The 17,846-nt window shown below is 40.1% G+C and overlaps 1 protein-coding gene across 2 annotated transcripts in view; it reads right to left on the reverse strand.

Moving 5' to 3' along the window:
* The window catches only part of drp2 (dystrophin related protein 2), a 91,301-nt gene that overhangs the window by 56,426 nt on the left and 17,029 nt on the right, over positions 1-17,846 (reverse strand). For both annotated transcript variants that reach the window (XM_085428071.1, XM_085428080.1), the window contains exon 3: positions 10,707-10,863. In XM_085428071.1, the coding sequence (XP_085284197.1) occupies positions 10,707-10,863 (157 nt within the window). The remainder of the gene's footprint in view (positions 1-10,706; positions 10,864-17,846) is intronic.

The following is a 17,846-nucleotide window of genomic DNA, read 5'->3' on the forward strand; positions in this document are numbered from 1 at the left end:
ACGTGGATGCAAGTTGGAGGACTTTCAAACAGCAGTTCAAACTGTATATTGCAGCTGTCGGAGTGGATCGACGGGCAGATGAAAGAAAAATAGCCATGCTGCTCACCATCGCCGGCACAGAAGCAATAGAGGTCTTCAACACTTTTGTGTTTGCTCAGCCCGAGGACAAAGATAACTTTGATGAAGTCATGAAGAAATTTGACGAGCACTGTCTGTCAAAGAAAAATGAAACATACGAGAGATACGTCTTTCGCTCACGCTTACAGCATCAGGGTGAGTCATTTGATACTTTTCTCACAGACCTCAAGATCAAAGCTCAGTCCTGCAATTTTGGTGATCTCAGAGACTCTATGATACGAGATCAAATAGTGTTTGGGACTAATGAGAAGAAGCTCCGAGAGAAACTGTTGAGAGAAACAGAACTAACGCTGGAAAGTGCTATAAAGATAAGTCAAGCCAGTGAGCTAGCACGACAACATGTACTGACGTTTAGAGAGCCTGTTCAAGGAGCAGCGCAACAGGAAAATGAGGCAGTGAATGCAGTGTCGATTAAAAGAAAGCCATGGAGTAAATTCAAAAACAACGACAACAAAAACAAAACGTGTGACAATGAAATGTTCACTTGCAAGAGATGCGGAGAGAAACACAGACCAAAACAATGTCCCGCATATGGAAAAAAATGTGCAAAATGTAAAGGACAAAACCATTATGCAAAAATGTGTCTCTCCAAAAACAAGGGACAAAAAGTACACACTGTGCAGGAAGACACAGATGACAGTGATGATCTAAGTGAAACATTTTTCATTAAGATGGTGTCACATGAAGAAGATGTCAATGCACAGTCTTCAAGACATAACACTGGCCAAAGTGTTAGTTCAGTCACAGATGATAAATGGACTGCTCCACTGTTAGTCAATGGGACATTGGTAACATTTAAAATTGACACAGGGGCCAAAGCTAACTTGATCAATGAGAAGGATTTCAAGGCACTGACTGAGAAGCCTAGAAGATTTACAGAGAAAGTCACGCCGCTGAGGGCCTACAATAACCAGCCAATACAAACAAAAGGAGGATGCAGACTTAAAGTGACAGCAAAAGGCAAACAGCATAACATTTTGTTCACCATCGTACCTGATGGACACGAGTCACTTTTAGGAGATAAAACATCTGAGGATTTGGGACTAGTAAAGAGGATCTATCAGATTAATACTGACACCATGAAAGAAGCCAAACAAGGCAAAAGACAGGAACACCAAGGGCATGAAGGAAGTTCAGACATTATCAGTAAATTTCCTTCAGTCTTCAAAGGACATGGAACATTGCCTTACACCTACAAAATCCAGCTCAAGGATGATGCCGTGCCTGTGGTGCATGCCCCAAGGAGAGTGCCTGCTCCATTACGGACAAGTTTGAAAAAAGAGCTTGAAAGAATGACTCAAATGGGTGTCATTGAACGAGTGGAAGAGCCCACAGACTGGGTGAACTCTATCACTTGTGTCAAGAAAAAGAATACAGGTGCCTTAAGAGTCTGCCTTGATCCCAAAGATCTAAATGAAAATATTAAAAGAGAGCATTATCAGATCCCTAAGAGAGAGGAAATAATGAGTGAAATGGCAGGAGCTAAGTTTTTTAGCAAACTGGATGCATCACATGGATTTTGGCAGCTGAGGCTAGACCCAGAAAGCAGCAGGTACACTACCTTTAACACGCCATTTGGGCGTTACTGTTTCTTGAGGCTCCCATTTGGAATTAAATCAGCACCAGAGATCTTCCACAGGGCAATGGAGTCCCTGATCGAAGGGCTGGAAGGCACCAGAGTCTACATAGATGACCTCGTAGTCTGGGGAAATACAAGGCAACAACATGATGAAAGGCTGGAGAAACTTTTGTGGAGAGTTAACAAGAATGGACTTAAACTGAATAGAGACAAGTGCCTCTTTGGTGTTTCAGAGATGACCTTCCTGGGAGAGAAGGTTACAAGTGAAGGGGTGGAACCTGATCAGTCAAAGGTACAAGCCATATTGGATATGCCAGCACCCACTGACAAAAAAGGTGTCTTGCGAGCAATGGGGATGATCAACTTTCTGGGTAAGTTCATTCCTAATCTTACCTCCAAGACAGCATGCCTAAGGGAGCTGCTACAGCACAACACAGTGTTCGAGTGGACGGTCCGGCATGAGAAAGAGTGGAAAAAATTGAAGGAAACTGTAACTACAGAGCCGGTCTTGACATTCTTTGATCCATCAAAGCCAACAAAAATTTCAACAGATGCCTCAAAAGATGGCTTGGGAGCAGTTCTGCTCCAAAGGAACAAAGACAAGTGGCAACCTGTAGCATATGCGTCCAGATCAATGACAGAAACTGAACAACGCTATGCTCAAATTGAAAAAGAGACTTTGGGCTTAGTGTTTGGGTGTGGAAAATTTCACAGCTATGTATATGGATTACCAACCTTTACAGCAGAGACTGATCACAAACCTCTCATCTCGATCAGAAAAAAGAACCTCAACGACATGTCACCCAGAATTCAGCGCATGATGATGGTGTTGCAGCGCTATGATTTTGAGCTGATCTACACGCCTGGGAAATATATCGTACTCGCGGATGCTTTATCCCGAGCGCCAGCACCAAGTGGTGACAGGTTAGTCAGCACTACAGCCGAGGAGGCTGAAACACATGTAAACATGGTAACTGCCTCACTCCCAGCATCAGATGTCATGTTGCAGCAAATTGTACAGGAGACGACAAAAGATCCAGTGCTGCAGAAAGTATCACACCTTATACAGAATGGGTGGTCAAAAGGAGTCTGTCCAGGGTTCTACTCTGTGCGAGCTGATTTATGCATGGCTAATGGGCTGGTGCTGAGACAAAACCAGATTGTCATACCGCAATCCATGCGGAAAGACATGCTTCAGCGTATCCATGAAGGACATCTTGGAGTGGAGAAATGTAAAAGGAGAGCGAGAGAAGCAGTTTACTGGCCAGGCATCAACAGGGATATTGAAGAGATGATACAGAAATGTGAAACATGTCTCAAACATCACTACAAACAAACAAAAGAGCCAATGCTGGCAGCAGATCTACCCACTGCACCATGGCAAAAGGTAGGCACGGATTTATTTCATCTGGATGGCAAGGACTATGTTTTGGTGATTGACTACTATTCTAATTATCCAGAAGTGGCACAGCTTTCCAGTACATCAGCACAGTCAGTCATCACACACATGAAGGGCTTTTTTGCCAGACATGGAATTCCGCAGTGTGTCATCAGTGACAATGGTCCACAATATGACTGTAGAGAATTTAGTGACTTTGCAAAACAATATGGATTTCAACATATCACCTCTAGTCCCTTGTATCCCCAAGCGAATGGACAGGCAGAAAAAGGAGTCCAAATAGTAAAGAGATTGTTCAAAAAAGCAAGAGACAGTAAGACCGACCCTTACCTGGCTCTGCTAAGCTACAGAGCTTCATCCCTGGAGTGTGGGGCATCACCTGCTGAGCTACTCATGCATCGCAAGCTCCGCACCACACTTCCACACATTTCCAAGGAAAATGACAATGCACATGACAACAAGCTGACCGACAAAAGAATGAAACTCAAGCACAGACAGAAAGGGAACTATGACAAAACTGCAAGGCGTCTGGAACCGCTTCAGGAAAGAGATGTTGTGAGGATTGCAGGTCCAGATTTCTGGGACAAAAAAGCAACAGTTCTCAGCGAAGTAGGGCCCAGATCGTTTGCTGTTCAGACAGAGAATGGACAAGTGTTAAGAAGAAACCGGAGAAGTCTGTTAAAGACACAGGATGTTAAACATCAGGACACAGAGACTGGAACTGAACAACGAGGTGCTAACCCTGTTGAGCACCACAGTGAGCCTCCTTCACCTTCCCCAATGTCTGAGATACTGAGAAGGTCTACCAGACCTAAGAAACCTACAGAGAGGCTCATAGAACAAGTGTGAGCTGTTGTGGTAAAGAATTGTTAAAAAATAATAATAATAAATCACAAGTAAACAACGGATAATAATTCATTTAGAATAGTAATTGTTCACACTTAATTGATACCTGCTGAGTTATGTGTTATTGACTGTTCAAGCTGTCAAAGGTGAAGAGTTCTAATGTGCTTGAGGGCTGTATGGGATTCATTTGGTTCATTCTGGAAGATGTAAGGTATACATTTGGATTTATTTTGTTTGACTTGTGCTACAATTTTTGGTTATAAAAAAAAAAAAAAAAAAAGAATACTACTGAATGTAGCTTGTTGCACAATTTATAACATGTTGAATGTTAGACAAGAATGTTCAGATGTTACAGAGTAACAGTTCTCTTTGGAATTGTGGTTAGTATAACACCAACCTGTTTGGAAAGGGGATGTAATGATAGTTGCTATTGTTGAAGCTACCCACAGGGGGCGCTCTGTAATCAATGAGATATACAGAATAGAAGAAGAAAGTGATCGCGGTAGAAAGAATAATAAACAGCTAGCTGAAGCTAGCACCAGGAGCAATTCTTGATGTTTTATTCATAGAGGAATAAGAACATTACAACCTTCACTATTACTGAGGAGATAGCCAGAGCCTTCCTGGGGCCTCAAAGAAAGCCAACGTGTCAACCTTCTCCATTCTTCTGCACTAATCTTTGTTCTGTTTAAAACATAGCGCAGGTGTGAGAATTAATGCCAGGGATATTTCCTCTCTTCAGAGTAATTTATTTAGGTGAAGCCAATGTTCTCAATCCTCTTACGGTATAAAGAGATTACATTTTCAGCTAAAAATCTACATTACTAGCTGGAATTAGCAGTGCTGTGAGCCACTGCAGGGACAGTGTTTCAGTGTCTATGAAAATCCCCAGGACCAGAGCCCGGCAGGCCTGATAACAGGCAGCAAGTAGAGTGAAACAGAGAGCCTCAAATGAAACACCAGCAAACACCGGCCGCCACCATGCAAACATGCAAAAGTGTGGCACGACGGGGAGCTGCAGCAAGAGATAAGATTCCCAGTGCAACAGTCTTGAAGAAAACCTGCTTTCTGTCTTTTTCCTCTTCCTCTCTCACACTCTTTCTCCAAGCGCAAATTCCCTCCTTAACCTTTCATTCTCGCCTCGCCTCCTTCCTTTCCTTTACCCACTTTTCATCCTCTCTAGCTCTCTATTCTTTCCGTCGTCTCTTTAGCTGCTTTGCTGCCCAAAGAGGAGCTGAGCCATGGATTCCCTGAGCCAGCTGTCATGTTAAAACTTTAATTCCAGCTAAATTTCACACTCAGAGGCTTCATCTTTGGTTGAAGGAACATTAAGAGCGAAGCCTTCAGATCAGATTAAGATACATAATGCATGGCGGAGAAAAAGTCAGGGGGAGGAAATAACTTCATTGACTTGGTCTAAACATTTTGACTCCCTTTACTCATCCCGGATGCTCCTTTTCTATGTGCTTCTGACAACACAGAAGTAGATGAATTTTCATTTCATTTTCCTTTTGCAGCTACTGCAGACACACAAAATCCTTTCCAATGCCAAATTGCTCAGTCGTTCCAACACCGAAGCACGCACAGCCATACACTATTTCCCCCAATACGTATCTTACCCCTCTGTCACTGCCCCAAATATACACACAGCAAATATGCTCCCAAGCCAGGGCTCATGCAGATGTAGAGACACACATACACAAGTGTAATACAGTGAGAACTCCACTCACACACAACAACATCAGAATAAATCCACTTAAGATCAATAATTCACATTTCTTAAAACGCTTTAATTCTCTATAGAAAACCGAAATGCAATTTCCCTCTCTGCTTTGTCGGAAAAGTTTTAGAACGACCAGACGCTCGGGAAGCGGCGGCATCACAGATTATAAAGGCATGCTGTGCTGAAAATGGGACATTCGAGGAGAGAGGAGAGGAGCAGAAAGGAGAGGAGAGGAAAGGAAAAATTGTACATTACATCCTAGTAAGGATATACTAAAAATAGATTATAGTAAATGTTGTATTTTACAATGTTGTAATATATTGTAATTGTAATGTATGTCTTATAAGAGATGGATCTCCCATGTCTCATGATTTATTCATGAGACATGAACCCAACATGACCCTTTTAGCTTTTTCTGATCTAACACAATTATAAGAATTAATTATAAATCACATAAACATGCAATTTGTTCGAGAAAATGCAAAAGCTTTATTTTCCTTATGGGTATAAACCCCCATGTAAGTGGTAATTAAAGAAAGAGAAAAAAATACAGTTGGGGTTATAAAAACCTGTCGAGGGGTAGGAGAAAATACACATAAGAGTGACTAAGAAAAGGGACAGGGAGAAAAGAGAATGAAGAGAAACCCGGGGGAGAGCATAGCACAGATAAATGTGGAGTTTAAAGGTGTCTTTTGTTTTGTTTTTTATTGTTATTGCCGGCCTGCTAATTGGGAGTCTGATTTCACAGTGTACCAGTTGAGATGGGAGTTGAAGTGGTGTGAAGCAGGAGCCACAAACCTATGTCAAGTGGCCTTTCAGACGCACTGCACAAACTGGCAGCATGGAAAATTGGAAAAAGGGTGGAATGGGAAACTATGCTGTAGTTACAGAACCAATTACAAGTTTGTGCGAGCGGAGGCTACTGTAGGTGTCTGCGTGTATGTGTGCATGTGGCTACATCACTACCACTTCACAAGATATATCACTGCCGAGTAAGGGCTAAGGCGATTTAGTGGGAAATGAAAAAAAATATCCAGGAGATCATAGTTGATGTTTTTCCAAATACTTGCTATCACAAAGAAATCCGAAGAGAGTAAAAATGAATGGTTTTATACCCTCCACACACACTCCTTAAAGTATATTATAAAGCCTTGAATATTTGATTGCATTATTTGACTTAAATAATAATCAAAATCATTTTGTTCTAATGGATGACACACACACACACACACACACACACACACACACACACACACACACACACACACACACACACACACACACACACACACACACACACACACACACACAGAAAGGGAGGGAGAAAGAAAGGGAGAGCTGCCTGCTAGGCAGTTCCTGTCTGTACCAACTTTATGAGTTTCCACTAACACACTGCACACAGGGCTATAAGACATGTCAAGTTAAAAAGATTTCAGTTGAAAGATTTCCCTCCCTTAAAGACATCCTGGGGTTTCTATGGTTGTGCCACCAGTGGGTATCATTAACACACAGGAAATCCATTTTTTCTTTTGATCTCGTCAATAAAAATTCACTGACAAAATATTGAAACTTGCACTCATTATGCTGGCTTGTTAAATCGAACAAGTCTGATGTAATAGAGCTTGGAAACTGGATGCATGTATGGTAAGTATGGCAACAATGTAGTCTAAACACAGAAATTCAACTTATTATACTTGATTTGTTTGTAAAAGTCCAAATCAGCTGTTAAGATATTATGGTGAAGTACCTTTTTATGCTAACACCATCAAACATGAAATGCATACGCACTCAAAGACATACCACATATGTGTTATGTTAACTGATGATTTTCAGTTGTTGCAGGTGTGATAACGTGCAGCAACTTCACCTTTTAATAATCTCTGTTTTAGATCAGTGATGTTGTGATGGCTTGTCCTGCAAATACCCTGCCTCTCACCCAAAGTCAAGTGGGTCCATCACCCTCTGCAACCCTGAGCTGAAAGAGATTTAATGCATGTGAAATTTCTCTTCCTTTTGATGTATTTTCTAAATAATATATTTAATCACCACTTATATGTTGGAAGGTTGTCTTTGATCAGCATCACAGTTAAAACTTTGTTGGTTAAGAGAAATGCACTTAGTGGTAAATCTAATGCACTATAATTACAGACCCAGCTTTCCAATTATAGGTAATTAAGTAACATAAATGACAGCGTGACAACCTGACAGAAACATAAATGTAGATGTATGATGCTGTGTTTTAAATAACTGCATATACATCTAAGAGCGATAACCTTAAGAGTCAGAGTACATGTTTTGTGCAGGGTGAGGCAAGGACATACACTGGCCAGAAATATTGCTGCACGTGTTAACTGTTGCTGTGTGAAACAGACACACACAGGGCAGTGAGCGCCAGCAAGTTTATGGAAAACTGAGAAAGTCACCGGATGACTGCTCATTAAAGTCACACACAAATTTCGGCAGATTTACCTCACTACTGCGGGAAAATCTAATGATAGCACAAATTTCTTGGAAGTAATTGAATTCTCAATGTATGAATCAGACTTCCTATTCTGAATGCTGTTATCAGATCTGAACACTGATTGATTAAAACAGCAGTTCTCCTAGTTTTGCTGCAAAGTTCTATGGTGGACTAACTTTGACAACATCTCATCATAACCTAACCTATAAGTTATAGGTTAGGTTATGACGAGATGTGATGAGATGTTATAGGCTATAACCAACCTAACTTCTTCCTTGAAAAAGACCACTAAGTGGGTGTGCAGGGCCTTAAAAGAGAAATGGAGTAGCCAATTAGATTAAAGCACCTCATTCCCATGTGTCTTTAGATGGTGATGAAGATGGGTAAGAGGCCTGAGAAGAAATGGCTAATGAGATCTCAGCCACAGTTCTTTGGAAGTGGTCCTTTTTTCACTCCTCTATAAGAATAGACTCTTTTAAAGGGAGCGATCATTGTACATTGCTCGATAACTTCCTATATCATTTTTAATTTCCCTTCTGAGGAGGAAATATATATATATATATATATATATATATATATATATATATATATATATATATATATATATATATATATATATATATATATATACACATACACACACATATACATATATGAACAAAAGTAGCTGCTGGACAGATACTGTACATGACCTGGGAAGATGTAAAGCTATACACGACAAATTAAGCTTATATAATCATACTGCACTCTAATTAGCTTAACTCCTGTCACAAGAGCTCCTGAGTCCTGCAGAATCAGTTTTCAGCCAATAGCCAAAGTTAAATTATGAGCATCTTTACATTCAGTACAAGTATGAAAACATTCACTGGTCTAAACTGACTTGTTCAATTGATCACTTATAATTCTGTTAGCTCCTGGGTTTTTTGGCCCTCTTTCCACACAAGACCTTGAAAGATTTACAGGCCAGTTCAAATCACTGAACCGTGAGAGAATTATCTGAGAGGACGACATGTTGTCAATGTTCCCTAAAGCCTTAAACTTTGTTACTGACAAAAAGAAAACTTAAATTAGCTACCAATTCCATCAGCTTTAAACTGGTAATGCTTGTTTGTTGCTTGTATTCAACAAACACATCACCATTAAGTGGTACACATAACCCACAAAGAATGAGGCCTAATCCTTAGGTGGCTCAGTGTTAATGAATCTGTTTATTTGCCCAAAAGTCTCTAAAATCTTTTAAAATCATGGTTTTAAAGTGCAGCGCTTTTTCCTGCTACAATTAATCCCCTGAATCCCAGCCGTGGATGTAATTTGTGATCTGGAATTGTGAACATGACTTAAAGATGGACAAACACACAAGTCACAAAACCTCTAAATAGCTTGAGCTCTATTGTTCAATCTATGTAATTAATTAACCATCTCAGTTTGATTTTTAAGCAACAACATCAAAATTGTAAAGGTTCCAGCTTTAAAAATATTATAATTAGGTACTTTTACTTGTTTCACATACATATGTGTGGATGTCAGGAATCATATCATATCATTTGTGTGTTACAAAAACATAGTAGTTGCGGCTGTGGTTCAGTCAAGTTGAAAAAGAGCAGGCTCATTCCTTAGATTAACCTGGTTAGTTGGAGCAGTTTGTTTAAGCTGTTCCTGAGTGAACCAAAAAAAAGTGAGCTGGTATAGCTTGCATTTGATTGGAGGGTTTCAAAGTTTGAATTTCTTTCATTATTATTTCACTTAGTTAGTAAACCCGTTTCTTTGTGTATTCGCCAGCTGTCTTTTGGAGATCCGAGCATCCTGCAGTGTACTCCATCAATGCCTCCATCAATAGTATCAACGACAGCTAAACTTGGAGAAAGTTTCAGTTATCTAGTATTGATTCAAACTGGACAATAGATGCCGGTTTGATCGATATCTCGGATATCTGCAAAAGCTGGCAGAATAGAGACTTGTTATCTGCAAACTCCAAGCATGCTTATCCTTGTGCTTTTATTACTGCTCTGCTGAAGATTCAAATCCAGAATATTCCCCTGATTCAAATCTGGACTATTTTAGCTTTTATCAAGTAAAAGAAAAAAGTGCAGACACTGCCCCAAAAACCACACATCACACAGGTAAATGGGCTGCATTTATTTAGGCGTTTTCTAGACTTTATACTGATCAAAGTGATTTATCCATACTGACACAACAGGGGCATTTGGGGGGTTTAGTGTTCTACATGAGGCAACATCAGCATGGAGACTTTTTGGTTAATGAACTATCAGCACATGACCTCGAGCATGCTCCCAGTATAATTTCATATTGTCTAATATGGACATAGATATATGGCTTTTAAAATTGAGAAGAAAATCCTTTAATATAGCAAGAATCTTATCCCCTCTATCACATATAATCAAAGAATGCATTTATGCATTTTAGTTTCTGTTGTATTTTATATACATATATGGTTTTCTTTGGCTAATTTTTCAGTATGAATAAGCTGTGTATCTAATTTTCCTTTTGAGAATAACCACATCTTGTAAACTGGGTACTGAAAAGGAATTATCCACGTTACCTGGTGGAACTCCCTCTGGTGCTGGACAGCTCCCACATCACCTCCTATGGGCAGCTGCTCCGACAGCTCCTCGTCCTTGGCCGTCAGCCATTCTATGATCTCCTGCAGGGAGAGCTGCAGCTTCCCGCTGTTGTCGGAGAAAGCCTCTAGCCGCACCCTGCCAGCACATACAGCAACACATTGCTTTAGCAAACAGTAGGATTTTCCAACTCACCAAATAAATGCTGCAGATGACAGTTGGTCACTGCAGCCTATTTTGCACAATAGCAACATGTTTACATGTTTTCTTAGATAACTTCTAAACCACTCATTAGCAGTGTCACTTGAATTTGCAGTTCAGTAATGACTCTTAATATCACCTGCATGCCATGTTATTTTTCCAGTAGTCACCCAGGTATTTTTCCATTTGAAGTCCAACCTTAAGAGTCTAAAGGTAAGTAGCACACTGTCCAAGGTGAAATGAAAATATATTTCATGAGAAATTTGCTTTTTCAAGGATAAAGAAAATTGTAGCTTTTTTGCAGCAGTGATATGAATTAATCCTTAAAAGGTTTTCAAACAGTTCCCACAGATGGCCCAATTTATGCTGATTATTTTGTTGTTCCCACCAGATGGAATACATTATCAGGACAATACTGCAGGAAGTACTTTTTATAGCTACGAGAATGGTGAGCAAAGGGCAAGTAATAAAGGAAGACAGACTGGTTGGTCAGGTGTACATCCTACAGCAAGATAATAACCCACTAACATTTGAATAAAAGAACTAAGTGGTAGGTCTTAAATGGCACTCATTCTGGTTTGGTGTGAAGCGGAGAGGTTAAAAAAGGTCAAAGAATGTTCCCACAAATGTGTTGCTCTATGTTTAATTTTTTATTCGAGAACGAGAGTCAAAACTGTGTTTAGATGATGAATAAGTCAAAAACTTAGTTAATTCTAAAACAAGCTCAGACAACATACCTTTAAACAATCTTGAATTATTCATAATCTAAAGATTTAACACGGGCATCTTTTGTTAACAGCTTGGGTTTATCAATTCTGAAGTAAGCTTCAGATGGTAATGTTTGGTTATCTAAGCTAGAGAGAGGTAGCATGTGATAATTTAAAAGACAACTTATACACAGAGGTAGCAACAATATGCCAAGGTGTGAAGCATCTTGCCTGCAAAAGTACTGCCAGGAGGAAAGACTGCCACCAGGAAAACATGGACATAAAAATGCAGAGTTAAAATACTTTAGCACCTTTTAAGTGTTTATCAGCAAGAAAGAGAAAGAGACTTTAAACATATTGGTAGACACATATGATCGAGTATAGAGTAGCACTATATGTAACACTGTACTTCCAACGTGAACACACAAAAAATCTGTATAAATGAATGCCTTAATTTCAAGTACAATGACAGCATTACTGGATCCATGGACAGGGTGATGGTGAAATGACAGTACAATGCTACATTTTCTTTATTATATTTGCTAAATATAAATACTTTTGTTCTTTTTTTGCAGTCTTTTAATCTATGAAGCAAGGGGATATTTTAAATGTATGTGTTACAAAAAGTTGATAGCAACACTTTTTCAGTCTTTTGAGTCAGTAAAAGTTGGAACAAGGATAGTAGCTACGTTTTTGGTCTACTTTTGTCTGAAATCAGAGAAGATTTACTATGTCAAAAATGACTTGAGATTTTTATGGTAAATCTGAAAATTCTGTAACTGCTGCTAAATGAGATGCAATACTGGACTATTCTATTTCTTTTAATCAAAGATGCATGCAATGTCTTTTATGTAGAATCCCACATGGTAGCGGTGCAAGGTGAGAGGCACAGAGTTGTAGATGACAGTATTTTCCAGGCTGAAGTGAACTAGGTTCACATGACAGAAGGAAGTTATCTGTTCGCCACCTGCCAGCAGCATAAGAGATATCTGAGGGAAGTACTGCTTTTGTAGCACAGTTGGCGCCGGCAGTGTGGGGGCAATGTGAAAGCTTCCTCGTGTTTCAATTACACACCAGAAGCCAGCACTCAAATATCATTATTCCTGCACATCACAATTTGCCAGCACTGTCACATCAAAGATGATGAGTGGGAGCGAAAGCAAGAGTGAAAAAGACGTGTTACTGCTCACATCTGTAAATGAGAGAGGACTTTGCAAAAACCTAACTTGATTCAGATGACAATTTATGTGAAATCAAAGCAAAATCTTTAAGATTTTAGCTGCAATTAAATAGAAAACCACCAGAGATGAACTTCTGCAAGACACAAAGTTAGTTAATTACATGCTGCTAAATGGAGTTTAAGCAAATACTTATTTATAATCTTTCAACCTGAACCAACAGCATGCCACCATCGCCGATTCCATATTACTGACTGAAAAAAGGACTGTAAGGCAATATTATCCAAATTGAATTCAGCATAGATGGGCTCTGACACATAAGGGATTAGGTGTCAGGTCAGCGATGGCAGTTTCAGAAATCGCATGTGGGGAAAGCTTCGAGACTTTAAGGAGAAAAAGACAGAAAGGTGAAATCAAGCTTGTAAGTGCACGTTTCAGAACTGATAGGCCTCTTTGTTCAACCCTGTGTCAGAAAACCTGTGTGAACCAGACCATGATGTCCCCTAGCCTCTTGTTGCCCCTCCAGCTGTACTCGCTGTGGTAATTGAATCAGAGAGGAGCTGTTTTTCCATGGCCCCTGCAGAAGAGGCTGTCAGTCCATAACAGGCGTGAGGACACACACACAACCATACCAAAAATACACACATACAATCACTCAGCATGAATGGAATGAGTTTTCTGTTTCAAGTAAGAGCAAACCAGGGCCTCGGATATATCTAAGTAAGGTCATCCATCAAAAGATGACCCTGACACTTTTGCAGAGAAGCTTCAAAATGCTTCGAACTATGCAGCAGACATTCACACAAGCAATCAGAACAGGCACGAAGAAACACGCACATACACAGCTCAGAGCGCATTCGCTGATCACTGCTTTCCATTACACACACCGAGGGTGAAACAAATAGAGCGCTGTGCTGGAATGTAATCGCTGTCACATGGTGAGGGCTGCCAAGAACAACTCCTGCCCTGCTAAGCTACAGGGAGCCCAGGCTTAAGGTTTGCCAGTATGTGAGGCTGACTGAAGTTATTTTATCTCAACTGGAAACATCATGATATTCATTTAGGTTTTTTTATGGGTCAGCCTCTGCTGCACTGGATAAGGAGATGCCAGGGATTTTGCCTGTATGTGTCCAAAAAGAGGGAAGAAAGGACCAAAAGAGGAAAAGGTTTGGTGGGTGAGCTCTTCTTACTTTATCCAAACTTATTCAGTCTAGGTTTTGATAGACGATATGGCATCTTTGTGGTGATATGCGGTGTTTAGTATTTGCTCATTTGTTTTCTTTTGTTTGTAATTTGTCTGACCATTGTATGTGGGGAAAGCTTTTGTTGAGATGTCTACTCCTGGGAAGATTGCGGCATTCAATCAACACACACCTGAATGGCTGAGACCAGCAAACTGCCTAAAACGTCTGCTTTTGCAGAAGTGGTCACATTTTTTCCCCTTAGTAGCATCTGGCTGCCAGTAGTAGTACACTCTAAATTCCTAAGGAAGCAGTAGGCGTGCACCTAGTTTCCTACAGGATTGCGCAGAGAAAACTTTTTTTCACATTGAAGAACAAAGGGAGAAAATTAACCAAAAACAAAAACATTCTGTGGGTCTGTTCGTGTTTGTGCTGTGCATAGGCCTGTATCTATGCCTGTCTCAAGCTGCTCAAAAATAGCCAACAGGCTTGATGGCAATGCCAGAAATAATCGATACAAATGAGCTAATGGCAATGCTTGAGTGCATGGTAGACTGCTTCCTGTGTCCGCCCTTGACACGGCACACGCTCAACGTACAGAGTCATCTGCTGGCATCACAAACAACAGTCTAATGATTGAAAGGCAGCCAGTTGCACGAGCACACACGATGAGATACTCTGGTCTGAATTGAGACTGGTACTCAAAATACCAGATATTGTCATAGTGAAGAATGCATACCTTTTCATTTCCTGGATTAGCGTCATGCGATGGATTCATAAGAGATAAAATATGCCACCCAACATTAGAGAGACTGATCTTTGTTGTGAATATGAATAAACAGATTCTTGCTACAGCAGCTGAGGTAACAATCAACATCCCCGTGTCCTTGAAAACGACACTGCATCATTATCAGCTCATCGCTGTGGTGGCTCTGGAGAAGAATGCCAATCACAATGTTCTGGGTGTAAATATAAGATTGCATTGCTCCTTGGTTAACCTTTCAGTGTAAGTCAGTGTTCTACCAGGTGAAATAATGTGTTACATGAAAATTAATGGTGTGTGTCAATATTTCTTGAGATTTAGCATCAAAAGTAAATAATATGGTCAAACAAAACTCCAATTCCCTAATCGGTGAGAAAGATTACAGAGAGAAACATAGTGCTTGGTTCGATGATTAATTCATGCATAGGAGGATATGCTCAGTGTTTCTCCTGATTTAGAAGAGAGTAGCGTGCTAGCGTGTTGCCTCGGGGCCCAGAGAAGCTTTGAGCACAGCCCCCTCATCTCATTCTTTCTCAATTGCAAAGACATTGCAAGAGAGCTGCCAATGTGATGAGCCCTGTTGATACAACCACTGCATTTTGTTCAATTATGTATAAAGAATTATTTTTTCCCCCCAAATCTCCTTTTGGTTTTGAATTCTGCTTTATACTCAATTTGATTGTTTTTACCTTCATACAATAAAGGATTAACCTTCTTTTTGTTTTCAACCCACTCTGTCATAATTAAATGTTGCAGATAATCAGCACATTAGAAAGCTTTCCACCAACGAACCAAGTCGTCCTTTGGGTACTTTCAGTTTGCTGCCAAAAAAAGTGAGTCTTTGAATGTTTCAAATGGTAAATGGCCTGTATTTGTATGATAAGATAAGATAACTCTTTATTGTCATTGCACAGTCATACATAGTACAGTAGTACAATGAAATTGGAAAACTGTCCTACGTCGGCACTACATATAACACAACACGACACGATATGACACATCACAACACAACGTATAGCGCTTTTCTAGTCCCTAAGGACCCCAAAGCGCTGGTGCCTCACACACTGGTGATGGCAGCTACATTGTAGCCACAGCCACCCTGGGGCGCACTGACAGAGGCAAGGCTGCCGGACACTGGCGCCACCGGGCCCTCTGACCACCACCAGTAGGCAACGGGTGAAGTGTCTTGCCCAAGGACACAACGACCGAGACTGTCCAAGCCGGGGCTCGAACTGGCAACCTTCCGATTACAAGGCAAACTCCCAACTCTTAAGCCACTCCCATATATCTAACTACACAAAACCTTTGGCTGGTAAGTGGCTCAATCTGTCACATTAGCAAAATATAAATTTATGACCTGATCAAGAAAAATGAGAAGGATCACTAAAATGACCAATCAGAACTTATGGTTTGTCTTTTTTTTTTGCTTGTTTGTTTTTCCAATCTTCATGTCTTTGTGGAATGAAAAGCCAAAACACAACTATAAGAAATTAATGAAAAATTAAATGTTCAGATAAAAGACATTGCAACATTTGGATAAGTAATTCAAGAAGCAGCAATAAATGGCTGGGGCTCTTTCATATCATTAGTACAAAAATGGATTTGAACAGAACTCTAATGGTCTATTGCTAACATTTAAAATTAATTTTCCTCCTGTTGGAGCAGAAACTACTTTCTTGCTGTTCAACTACTTTTTGCCTCCAATTGCAGTCTCTAATTGTCTTTCCTCAGAAAAGTGCACATATTTTAAAAATAGTAGGCTATGTTTTTAGACTAAATCTTGTAGCATGTTTTGTTGCCGACATTTGCAATAAAATGCAACCTGTCTCAAATAGGTAAATGTACAGTGAGCATAGTTATGCCAGTGTGGGGTTTTTTAACATGTCATATTGTCTTTTTTTTATATATATATCCTGGCAGAGTCAAAATTGTTAGCCCCTCCTGATGCTAATAGTCAATTCTATATTCTTTTTGCTAACAGTTATCTGCTGACTGCTGGAGGTTTTCTTTTAAAATCTTCACATAAGCTTCTTTCTTCATCCTTTGCACTTTAATGAGATTCCCAGTTCTAGTTGCACTGAAGCATCCCACAGCATAATACTCCCACCGCCATGTTTCACTGTTGAGACAGTCTTCTTTGGGTTATGTGCCTCTCCCTTCTTTCTTCAACCATAAGCAGCATCTCTGTGGCCAAAGAGCTTTAGTTTAGTCTCATCTGACTACAGAACTCACTTCCAGTATCCATAATCTTTCTCCATTGTCTGTTCTGCAAAAGTTTTTCTTGGTCTGTAACCTCACTATATATTACTGTGCACGATTCTAGTGATTGTCTTCTTTGAGACCACAGTTCCCAACTTGGCTAAGGCATCCATGAGTGTCTTGGCAGTTGTTCTGGGGTCTTTGGACACATCTCTCACTGGTTTTCACTCCAGAGTCTTTGAAATCTTTTGCTTTCTTTCTCTGCCAGGCTTCTATGTTCTGTACTTTGTGACACTCTAAGAATTTCTTGATGACGTTTTCACTCCAGTTCTTGACACTTATAAATGCTGTGATAACTTTGTATATTCATCTCCTGCTTTGTGAGCATCAGCATTCATTTTCCTCAAGCCTAAACTGATGTATTAGGCCTGGTTCCATGGGTTTGCAGTTTGTTTTTGGAAAGCAGCTATTATCCTCCACCTGTTGAGGTGGAGCTAGAGGTTGTCTCTCCTCTTGGGATCTCCTGCAAATCATCAGATGCAATTAACTGCCGTTAGTCTCATGTGCACTTACATGAGGACGCTGCTTATTTCCTGCTGCCTTGGATCACAATTCACTGTTTTCCAGAAGTGCTCCTAGATCACCTGCCTGCCCACGGTCAGCCTCTTCTTGGACCAAGGGTTCTTCTGGATCCTGCACTTGAGTCCTAAAAACCATAGCTTACTAAATCTGACAATTTTATTTTCAGCACAATGTTTTTTCAAGTGATGGCTCAAATCCTTGAAGTTTTTAGACTGTGCATAAATTGGAAGATAACCCTAAGTTTTATCTTGATTTTACTAGCTTTAAACTAAATGAAGTTAAAGTATACTTTTGGAGAGCAGTGGTTTCT

The sequence above is a fragment of the Rhamphochromis longiceps genome, linkage group LG2, assembly GCF_057381845.1.
Source record: "Rhamphochromis longiceps isolate RC_006_pf linkage group LG2, R_longiceps_female_GT1.1, whole genome shotgun sequence".
Taxonomy (NCBI): domain Eukaryota; kingdom Metazoa; phylum Chordata; class Actinopteri; order Cichliformes; family Cichlidae; genus Rhamphochromis; species Rhamphochromis longiceps.